At 44.7% G+C, this 11,980-nt stretch overlaps 1 protein-coding gene across 1 annotated transcript; it reads left to right on the forward strand.

Moving 5' to 3' along the window:
* The first annotated feature begins 7,739 nt into the window (after nucleotides 1–7,739).
* atpv0e2 (ATPase H+ transporting V0 subunit e2) lies at nucleotides 7,740–11,663 on the forward strand. Its single transcript, XM_056585651.1, has 4 exons — nucleotides 7,740–7,932; nucleotides 8,603–8,650; nucleotides 9,209–9,311; nucleotides 10,062–11,663. The coding sequence occupies exons 1-3, from the start codon at nucleotides 7,829–7,831 to the stop codon at nucleotides 9,300–9,302; spliced, it is 246 nt and encodes an 81-aa protein (XP_056441626.1). The 5' UTR covers nucleotides 7,740–7,828; the 3' UTR covers nucleotides 9,303–9,311; nucleotides 10,062–11,663.
* The last annotated feature ends 317 nt before the right edge of the window (nucleotides 11,664–11,980 follow it).

Here is an 11,980-nt window from a genome sequence, read left to right on the forward strand (position 1 = left end):
ATACCGCCCCCGCTGCTCCGATTCTCAGATCAATCTCACGCTCCATAGTACCCTCACTCGCGAACAAGACCCCGAGGTACTTGAACTCCTTCACTTGGGCTAAGGACTCATTTCCTACCCGGAGTAAGCAATCCACCGGTTTCCTGCTAAGAGTCATTGCCTCAGATTTAGCGGTGCTGATCCTCATCCCAGCCGCTTCACACTCGGCCGCCAGCCGATCCAGTGAGTGCTGAAGGTCACAGGCCGATGATCCAATGAGGACCACATCATCTGCAAAAAGCAGTGACGAGATCCTCAGACCACCAAACTGCAACCCCTCCCCACCACAACTACGCCTCGATATCCTGTCCATGTATATCACAAACAGGATTGGTGACAAGGCGCAGCCCTGGCGGAGACCAGCACCAACTGAGAACGTAACTGACTGGCTGCCGAGGACACGAACACAGCTCTCGCTTTGGGAGTACAGAGATTGGATGGCCCTGAGGAGAGACCCCCTTACATCATACTCCCGCAGCACCTCCCACAGTTTCTCCCAGGGGACCCGGTCATACCCCTTCTCATGATCCACAAAACACATGTAGACTGGATGGGCATACTCCCAGGCCCCCTCCAGGATCCTTGCGAGAGTGAAGAGCTGGTCCGTAGTTCCATGTCCGGGGCAATGTTGAATAGGCGTGTCAACCATGACAGCCCCTCAACACCCAGAGACTTTAGCATTTCTGGCTGGATCTCATCAATCCCTGGGGCTTTGCCACTGCGGAGATGTTTGACTACCTCAGTGACCTCCACCAGGGAAATTGACGACGAAACACCATCAACCTCGTGTTATTCGGATTCAGGAGTTCCTCAAAGTGTTCCTTCCAACGTCCGACGACCTCCTCAGTTGAGGTCAACAGAGTCCCATCCTTACTGTACACAGCTTGGATGGTTCCCTGTTTCCCCCTCCTGAGGTGCCGGATAGTCTTCCAGAAACACTTTGTTGCCGACCGAAAGTCCTTCTCCATGGCCTCTCCGAACTTCTCCCACACCCGCTGCTTAGCCTCCGACACGGCAGCAGCTGCAGCCCTTCGAGCCTTTCGGTACCCTGCAACCGAGTCAGGAGACCTCCAGGATATCATATCCCGGAAGGCCTCCTTCTTCAATCGGACGGCTTCCCTGACCACCGGTGTCCACCACGGTGTCCGAGGGTTACCGCCCCTTGAGGAGCCTAAGACCCTGAGGCCACAGCTAGCCACCGCAGCTTCAGCAATGGAGGCTTTGAACACCGCCCACTCCGGCTCAATGCCCCCAACCTCCACAGGAATGCCAGAAAAACTGGTGCATACGCACAAACAACAGTCAGAGTTTTCCCCCCTACAACCCTTAGGCGCAGGGAGGCGACCCTCTCGTCTACCGGGGTAAACTCCAACACCGCGGCGCTCAGCCGGGGATTTATGAGTATCCCCACACCCGCCCGGCGCCTCACGCCCTCGGCAACTCCGGAGAAGAATAGAGTCCAACCCCTATCCAGGAGTACGGTACCAGAGCTGAGACTGTGCGTGGAGGTAAGCCCCACCCGATCAAACTGATAGCGCTCCACCTCCCTCACAAGCTCCGGTTCCTTTCCCCAAAGCGAGGTGACGTTCCACGTCCCCAGAGCCAGCTTCTACCGCCCAGGTCTGGTCCGTCGAGACCCCTGACCTTCACTGCCACCCATGTGGCTGCGCACCCGACCCCAACGGGTCTTCCCATAGGTGGTGGGCCCATGGGATGAAGAGAGGGGGGGTGCCACGTAGTTTGGTCGGGCTGTGCCCGACCGGGCTCCGTGGCAAACCCGGCCACCAAACGCTCGCCATCGAGCCCTCCGTCTGGGCCTGGCTCCAGACGGGGGCCCCGGGCTTCCTCCGGGCCGGGTCACATCTCCTCTTCTTATGTTATTCATTGGAGTTTTTGAACCATTCTTAGGCCCCGTTCACACAAAGCCGATATCATGGCGAAACCGCAAAGGTCTTGTACGGTTCGGCCTTCCGTACACACGAAGCCGGCGAATCCGCTGACCGAAACCGCAAACTTCTGAAACCACCCTCGGAGGTGGTTTCAAATCTACCCGGTTTCGTTTTGGATTCGTGTGTACGCCTGAAACCGACTGAAACCGCAAACCATGACGTCATCGCCCCACCCCTCGACCTCCTAGCCAATGGCTCTTAAGCCCGCGGAGTTTCAGAAATCACATGCGAGCATGCGCATAAGGGCAGCCTTTATGTGCATGCTTGCCTCTTCTTCTTATTTCATTTCTTCTGGATTTCTGTACCAGAAGCAGCGCCCCTTATGGGCCTGGAATGTGTACTACAGCGTTTCTACAGATCTACCCGGTTTCGCTTGGCTTCGTCTTTACGGAGATACTTCGAAACCGGATAGATCGAAACCGTAACGGTTTCGCCCGTTTCGGCTTCGTGTGAACGGGGCCTTAGTCTGGCCCCTCACCTGAGACCACTCTGCCATGAGAGACCCTACCAGGAGCACAAGGCTCCAGACAACACAGCCCTCAGGTTCACAGGGACATGCAAACCTCTCCACCACGGTAAGGTGACGGTTCCAGTAGAGGCCACTCAATCGGTCTCAAGAGGTCCCCGGATATGTCACTGTTAAACAAATAGGATTTTCCAAATAAACTCTCTGGGTTGTTTTTCATCACAAAAGGACAAGGTTTGGGAGGGGAGGCTTAGAGGGGGCTCTATTATCAGGAGGGGCTTAAGCCCCCGCTAGCCCCACGCGGTCCCTGGGCCTTTTGTAATCATTTTACGTTTTGGGATTAAAATCAAATGGGCAAGTTTAATCAAAAATTCCAATGTAGTTTTACTTTATCCATTTATTTGAACATATCCCAACAACAACTGATTGTTATAGTCATGGGCGTAGTGGATGCGGGGTACACGGGGGACATGTTCCCCGCACTTCCTGTATCTGTGCCCCCTAGTTACTATTGTTTATTCTCTCAATAACGATTACATCTGCTGTCTCTGAGGAATGACGTAGCGAACCCTGCGTTCACACCAAAAGATGCATTTGCTGCCCGAACGCGTTGACGCCTGAGTTTTGCGGCGCGTCAAATCAAGTTTTGCGGCGCGTCAAAGGTTTGCGGCGCGTCAAAAGTTGAAATATTTCAACTCGAGCAGCATTTGACTCGCCGCAAAATACGTGAACGCGCCCTTCGCCCGTGCCGCAAATCAGATTTTGACGCGCCGCAAATCAAGTTTTGCTGCCCGTTTTCTCGGCAGCAAATGCTGCGGCAGCAAAGCAGCAACGCGTCTCTACATTCACTTTGAATGGGATCACGACGCGCGTCAACTTTTTGCGTATTTTGGTGTGAACGCAGCAGGGTTACTGCAAGGATGTGAAACTGTGTCAAAAGCAATATCATCGGGGCGATTTGTGAATTAAGTACACTCACACACACACACACACACACACACACACACACACACACACACACACACACACACACACACACACACACACACACACACACAAACAAACAAAAAAAAAAAAGAAAACTATAATCCTCAAAATTAAATGAGGATCGCACTCAAAAATGTCCTGTAGCTCTCATACGTAGCACTACCAGATATGTGACAGAAACAAGAAATAGCAGTACATTTCTAAATAATATATTATAGACTACTTATAAATAAAAGCGTATGATCAATAAAATCGTATGATAAAACAAGAGGTGGATCTAAACTATCTAAAGAAAAAACATGTTAATAGTTTCTCTCAAAGGAAATTGGGGTTATGTTTAGAAAATACTTTTGCCTTGAAGTTCCAGTTCTCCGCCTTAGAGCTCATGGGACCTATGAGATCGAAAAATATGAATGGGTGTCAATGGAGAGAAAATAATTATTTTCTGGTCCCAGTCTTTATATGCCCTGGATTACACATATGTTGTTTGTGGATTTAAATGATAATTTTTCATGCAAAGAAAACTAAAAAAATTCGTGAGGAGTTTGATAATTTTAGGTTTTATGTGAGGCCGCTTTGTCAACCACAGCTCTTCGCTGCTCTCGATGCATATGATATACGTCACCACACCCGCACTTGGAACTCGGCACAGAGATGGCGCTCCACTTCACCACTTTTTTTCAAGGCGAAGATAAAAGCATAGAAAGAGGTGAAAACCACTATAAATCGGGGCATGTGGAGAGTTTTAGTTATGTGCCATCTCTATGTGCCATCTCTGTGCCGAGTTCCAAGTGCGGGTGTGGTGACGTACATCATATGCGTCGAGAGCAGCGAAGAGCTGTAGTTCACAAAGCGGCCTCACATAAAACCTAAAATTATCAAACTTCTTCACGAAATGTTTTAGTTTTCTTTGCATGAAAAATTATCATTTAAATCCACAAACAACATATGTGTAATCCAGGGCATATAAAGACTGGGACCAGAAAATAATTATTTTCTCTCCATTGACACTCATTCATATTTTTCGATCTCATAGGTCCCATGAGCTCTACCGGAAGGGGCATCTCCGCCACTCTATGGAGAGAAAGTAATTATTTTCTGGTCCCAGTCTTTATATGCCCTGGATTACACATATGTTGTTTTTGGATTTAAATTATAATTTTTTTATAATTTCGCGAAGAAGTTGGATAATGTAAGGTTTTTGCGTGAGGCCGCTTTGTGAACTACAGCCCCTCGCTGCTCTCGACGCGAATGATATACGCCACTGTCACACTAAATTTGTACCGGCTGCTAAATTTGTACCGGGCGCGTCATCCATACGTAATCCATTCCAAACCTGCCTGTCAGCAGATGATCGCGTCGTCCGTTGCCGGGCAGGTTTCAAAAAACATTCGCGCTCATGTTGCCAAAGAAAAAATAACATAATACAGTTAACGGATCGCTAGATAACACTTGTTTTTACTTTATATTTGTATTGTATTTAATTGTTTGATCAAATTTAGCTAGTAAACTGAGTGTTTAAAGCGGGTTTCAAAAAACATTCGCGCTCATGTTGCCAAAGACGAAATAACATAATACAGAAAACGGATCTAGATAACACTTGTTTTTACTTTATATTTGTATTATATTTAATTGTTTAATCAAATTTAGCAAGTAAACTGAGTGTTTAAAGCAGGTCAAGGACGAAATAGCACAATACAGATAACGGATCGCTAGATAGAAGGTTTGCGAATGTTCGTGAACCTTTCACGTCATTCGACGCGATCGTCCGTTGCCAGGCACAAACGAAGCGATCATCTGTTGCCAGGCAGATTTGGAGTGGATTACGTATGGATGACGCGCCTGGTAAAAATTTGGCAGCCGGTACAAATTTAGTGTGACACCACCACCACTCTGGTACAGACATGGTGATCTCTCTGCTCCACTTCACCGCTTTTTCCAAGGGGAGGATAACAACGACAAAAGCGGTGAAAACCATTATAAATCGGGGCATGTGTCGATTTTTTGTTATGCCGATGTGGAGATTATCTGTCTTTTTCTTTTTCTTTTATACATTTTATTGACAATTAGCAATACAACAACAGCCAGGGGGCACAGAAATGGCAGACATACAAAATACAGACACAAAAAAAACCTAAATGCAGCATTAAATGTAATAAAAATATTATAAAGAGCACACACACTAAGTGTTTTAATAGCTTTCCCAATTCTAGAACATAGAATATTCCCCATGTATTGCCTGGTTTCATTCTCAAACACAACAAAAAGAGGTTTCTGATTCGAGTATTTACATTTATGAATATGCCATTTAGCTAATAAAATAATAAGGTTTATAATAAAATATTGGTTTGCTTGACTAGAGGTGCAATTGAAGAAACCAAACAATACATGTTCAATACAAGGGAAAACTTGGGGTCAATGAAACGAGTGATAAAAGTGCAAATATCTTTCCATAAATGATTTGAATGGGAACAGTTCCAAAATGTATGTGTCACATCTTCAGGGTACATATTACAAAATGAGCAATTTACATATATCTAATTTAAATCTTTGCAAAAAATAGTTTAGAGGTATAGTAACGGTGTATAATCTTAAAATATACCTCTTTCATTTTGTTAGTGATCAAAAATGTAGATGGTAAAGTCCAGATTTTCTTCCAATTAAGGTCAGATGCACCCAATTATTCCAGTATGCAACTATATGGGACAGAGACTATATCATTTTGGAACAATGACCGTATTCCACAATTATTATTACGTGTTCCAGGGGAGAAAAAAACCCACCAACTGCAAACTCGGTAGGGTCAAGACTGAGGTAGCAAGGTTGGGAGATTGTCGGTCTTGTCCAAGCCATTCGCTGGGAGCATGACGTCACATACGAGACGTGCCTTTAGGCGCGTTCACTCTCCTGGTGACAACGAGTCGGATCGCCGCCGGTGATGACGCTCATGCTTACGCGTGTTCCCGACAGCGACCGTTCATGTGCACTTGGGAAACAGCCGGTTGGGAATCTAAAAGTTCTTCACAGCAGGGTTTATTTATCCGATAGAAACCATTCAGAACTAAACAGAACTTAGTAGGATAAGTTTCACGTTTGCATGCCTTTATTTCCTTGATGCCTAGCACCTACTATCCTTTTGCTTTTACTTATGAGAAGCACATATAGCCATTGTATGGGAGGCAACACTTCCCTTTATCTAGAGCTGGTTTACCAGTACACAACGTTTGAAACTGAGCAAAGTCATGCCAACAGACGTTACAACGTCAATCAATAGTAAAGTAGCCTATGAGATATGATGGTTGATTATTTATATATTGAGTAGGCCTAAGTCAATCATGTTCCTCCATGTTCATGCGCGTCACTAGTAAACCATACATCAACTTTAATGGTTTTCACCTCTTTCGATGCTTTTATCCTTTTATAAAAAAAAGCGTTGAAGTGGAGCAGAGAGATCGCCATGAGTTTGAAGTGCGGGTGGTGACGTATATCATTCTGGTCGTGAGAAGCGACGAGCTGTAGTTCACAAAGCGGCCTCACACAAAAAAAAAAAAGATCTTTGCATGAAAGATTCTCATTTAAATCCACAAACAACATATGTGTAATCCAGGGCATATAAAGACTGGGACCAGAAAATAATTACTTTCTCTCCATTGAAACCCATTCATATTCTCTCTACCGGAAGAGGCGTGACTTCGCCACTTAATCCCTGAGTTCATGTTGCCCTATTTACAGTGTACACTAGGGAGCAATGTTGGATTGAATTACGTTCACAATTTGCAGTTTGATTAATTGATCACACAGACATTCCCATTTGATGTATTAGTCTATTCATATTTTGGCCGGCCTTATATTGTGTCGAGAATATCCAACTTGGAAAGGTCAATATTGATGTACTGATTGCATCGCAGGAACCAGCATCTCCTCTTCCAAGATGTATTTAGGCCTAGCTAATAAGTAAAAGCTTTCATTTTTATATATTAAAAGCCTATATTGATTCTCCCATGGACTTTGCAACATTCTTAGGCCGATATTAATTTCCCCATTCATTTGTTTTTGAATTCGCTATCACTTGTAACAGATGGCACGCATAACAAAGCAATAAAATCTACTTTGCTTGATTGTTTTTATTATCTCTGACCCTGAACTGGTGGGACAAACAAGATCCAATCCCTGCCTCACTAATTCTGACAGACATCCGGGAACACTAATCAATGGTAGGTTTTAGATTCTATTCGGCCAATCATATATTCCATCCTTGTTGTAGGCGGGGCGTGTGAGACGCACTTGCTGGCCGAGAGAGGCCATTGATGCGTCTAATTCTAACGCGCCCAATTCACCGTCATTTTATTGTTTCCTAAATACACAATAATATTAACCACCGCTAACAATGGTTTCCCACTCGCTTGCACTGCCGATGATCTGCTTCACCACGCTCTGGGGGCTGGTGGGGATCGTTGCACCATTCCTGGTGCCAAAAGGACCGAACCGGGGGTATGTACCGTTACCCGCAACTGATAATCACTACGACTATTCATTATATGCGTCTTGTTTTTCCTTATTACTTGACAAAAGATGGTGTCCAAGATATAAGCCTATTTGTATGTCTGTGCAATAAACCCTTCCTCGTAGCCGTTGCGGTGATTGGACTGAAGGCGTTAATGGTGATTTGATGAAGGCCGAATGCGTCATCTTGCATCCTTATCAGCTAAAGATATCCCTAAAATGTGCTAAAAGACATGACCTTGATAACTGAGGTAGATCGATGTAACATATATAAAATAACCCACCCTGAGAGTGAAGTGAGGTATAAGGATCTTTAAGAATGCTATAGCCTACTCTGTGGTGAGCAGGTTATTTTATTTGTAGGCTATTATATAGGACTTTTACGTTGACTGCGTTAATTCATTCCTAATATTGCATGCGCTGACGGCTTTATAAGAACACGTTTGTTCTTCACGTTTTGTGTAATGGGTCTGTTTGCTTGGGCATTGAAGAGTGAACGAGTGAGTGAGTGCCAAGGTGCGTGGATGCGTGCATGTGCGTGTGCGCGTGCGTATGCGTGTGAGAGAGTTGGGGTGTTAGTTGTTGGATGTTAAGAATAATTCAACATTTTATTCTTATTTCAATTAAAATAATTTGTTATTTTCTGATCATTCCCCAGGGTCATCATCACAAGTCTGGTGCTCACAGCTGTCTGTTGCTATTTGTTGTGAGTAAAGGGTATTTTATATTTTGACACTTGAGCTTGTTGTTTTAAACCCAACATCAGGGCAGGGTTATGTAGTGGTTGGCTGGCTCCAACCTTGACTGTGCCCTATTTCCCGCTAATTTCTGATCAAGCTCTTCCCCGAATGGCTCGGGCAATCCAACATGCCTATTAATCACATGTGTGTGAAACCAACACTTTCCCATGACACAGAAATGTATGGAGGAAGCAGAGAGGGGGGGGGGGCATTTCTTTGCCTTCTCATATCTTGCCCTCTTCTGTTATTTTCTTCTCGCTCTCTTTATACGAAAATCGTACCCATAGCAGCTTTAAAATATAATATTTATAATAATCGTTTTTAATCCGGTCCCGGCTTCTTTTGTCTGGTCTGATCCGGTCCTGTCTGGTGTAGTCCTACTCTGGTTTTGTAATTTCTATACTGGTCTAGTTCTGTTGTTGTCTGATCTAGTCTGGTCTATCAGATCTGGTCTGGTCTGATCCGGTCCTGATGTGGTCTGACCCGGTTCTGGTCTGATCCGGTCTTTGTCCTTTCCTCCCCAGTTGGTTGATAGCAATTCTGGCCCAGACCAACCCTCTGTTTGGCCCTCAGCTGAAAAATGAAACTATATGGTACTTACTTTACTTCTGGGAGTAAAGGAGCCAGGTGAGTCTAGTCCAAGTTTTCAGTAACCATTAATTAATTCATAAATAAGTTAATGTATTAGTTTATGAATGAGGATACAAGTAACCTGACTCTAGCAGATGTGCGTTAGACTGGAACCACTCTCGATTTCCAAGGGGGGTTATCGACAGCCGCAGACCAAAATAACTCTGGACTGAATTGTAACGACCTACAACCAATCAGAGCAACTCAATGTGTGATGCAGCCCTCTTGGTTGTTTCCTCAATGGCTCTCCCATAGGGTGCTCCTCTGTTACGTAATCATACGTTAGATAAACAGTTGTGATTGGCCTGACCTGGGCCAGTGCTGCTGAAAATGGGGGGGGGGGGGTATATTCTATAGCACCTGTATAGCACCAGTAGCATATTGAAGAGCAAATAAAACACTAACTTCAACGTTCGTCTGGTTCCAAGGCTAGTTGTGGTACTAGTTAATTTTTTAATTCATGAATTAGATCATCCATATAGGGGTTAATTAGGGCATTCATTCATTCATTCATAAATCTTTTATGCGTTCATTAAAAATAATTAGCCCATTTATGAATTAACATTCAACTAATCATTACTTTAATTTTCCTTTTTGTTTGCTTGCACCTTATATAATTATTTAACATTCAGTGTTTAAGTGTGTAAAATAGATCCATGAGCAAAAATATAACAAATTGAATATTAACTGTTATCTCTCTCTCTTTCTTCTTCTTCTTCCTGTATGTATCTATCGATCCGTCCCCAGGGCTACCAGGTATTAAATACCCGGAACTATCTGTCGTCATTCCGGTCTTGGTGTTCCAGATGAAGCCCCTCCCCCTCATCCTCAACAAATCACCGCTCGGTACCAACATCACTGTTACCGTCATTCCCCTCACACTTCCCCTGAAGGTCCTCACAACGTTGTTGTGAATATTGCAGGAACGTCCCTAGTGTAGTGTTGGAAGTCACCAGCCAAGGTTGTGTATAGGATGTTATTTTGTGATGGTTTTACATAAGGTCCATTGTGTGTTGCTTAGCCTCTCATGGTGGCCGTGTTCTGCGTAAATATTTTGAAACGTATAGTCTGTTATTTTTTTGCAGTTATTTTGTTTACATTTGTGCGAGCATGTGGCTATCATCAGGGAACACTTTTTTTTATTTAACTTTTAGTATTTATTCAGGCGCTCACATGAGCTTGAGATGTTCATGCAGTCTGACTTACAGGATGTGAAGTGTGTGTGTATGCGTGTGTATGTTGGTTCGTATGCATGTCTTTGTGTGTGTGTGTGTGTGTGTGTGTGTGTGTGTGTGTGTGTGTGTGTGTGTGTGTGTGTGTGTGTGTGTGTGTGTGTGTGTAGGTAATATATTACTAAATGGGTATGTGTGTGTCTGTGTGTTTATGAGGTGCATGGGAAGCGGTATCTGGTAAATGTTTGGACCCAAGCCGTCAGAATCTCGCGGAGCCGACATTTCTCTTTCACCCCCATCCACGTCATGTTATTTTTGGTCCCTGTTGCCATGGAGATCCTACTGACCCCCCCAGCTACTTGTCCCTACCCCTAAACCCAATGTGTGCGGCCCAAAGTAAAATTAGGAAATCACTTTTGACCCAAACTTGGCTATAGCTGTGATGACAGGATAGAGAGATGCGATTGATAATAACAAATTAAGAAAAGTACCAATGACAGTAAGGATTTGGGTCCAAATAAGGTCTGCAGATATTTAATACGACAGGGAACACACAGGAGGAGATTTTCCTGCTTTAGAAGACCTCTATGTCGGTTACACCAGTGACTGGGAGTTAACATCAGACATCTGACCATCCCCAACCTGGAGTCTGTAAATGGTAAAATAAATCCACCAGATGCACTCGGCATAAGTGCATTTGGTGGATACAATAGGCTAATGCCTCTGTATCGTGCCAGGGATAAATTTCCTCTAGCAACCGGTACGCTATATTTAGCTTAATGCTTGGTAGCTGACTCTGTGTTAGCTAGCACCCTCCATATCCCAGGATTGTTATGCATGTTAAATCCCTTGAACGTAGGCAGCCATGGAGTTTCAACTCCCCCAACATCTGCCCACGAGCATCACAGCCCCTCCACCCCCCACCCACACACTCCCACCACCACCACTACTTACCACCCACCTGCTCCTCTCTAAAACCACCTTTGCTTCAGCCAAAAATAATCTTAAAATCAATATATACAGCTACTTCTTAGAAAGACCAAATTGTGTTCTATCTTTTCCGTTAATTTCTGTTGGCCCGTAGTTGTGTTGGTGACATTTTGTCCCAGAGGGATTGCCCGCGCCTCCCCTACCCTTCTCCTCTGTTCTCCTCCGACCATGGAGTGACCATGACAAGATCCCCCCCCCCCCCCCCCCCCCCCCACCCCATCAGTGCAGTGGTTAACACAAGGACATGACATACTGTACCGCTACTGCGCCACATTCGGGTGGGGTAAAGATTAGTTTGTCCAAAGCAGAAATATCTTGCGCCTTGTGTTTAGAAATGAAAAACCTGCCTTTATATCTTGGACGGTTTTAGTGTGTATGAATGTCTTGTGTTTAGATGACAACTGGAGCGCTGTCGATCGTTTCGAAATTAAGTCCTGGACTCATAAAGGTGTTTGTAATTTTGTTGTGGTCACCATGGTAACAGAAAATCATAAGCCTAAATGT

The sequence above is a fragment of the Gadus chalcogrammus genome, chromosome 3 (genome assembly GCF_026213295.1).
Source record: "Gadus chalcogrammus isolate NIFS_2021 chromosome 3, NIFS_Gcha_1.0, whole genome shotgun sequence".
In the NCBI taxonomy this organism is placed as follows: domain Eukaryota; kingdom Metazoa; phylum Chordata; class Actinopteri; order Gadiformes; family Gadidae; genus Gadus; species Gadus chalcogrammus.

Coding starts and splice junctions, on each gene's coding strand:
- atpv0e2 (XM_056585651.1), top strand. CDS start 7,829: ATGGTTTCCCACTCGCTTGCACTGCCGATGATCTGCTTCACCACGCTC. Junction 7,933..8,602: donor CCAAAAGGACCGAACCGGGG/GTATGTACCGTT, acceptor ATCATTCCCCAG/GGTCATCATCACAAGTCTGG. Junction 8,651..9,208: donor GCTGTCTGTTGCTATTTGTT/GTGAGTAAAGGG, acceptor TTTCCTCCCCAG/TTGGTTGATAGCAATTCTGG.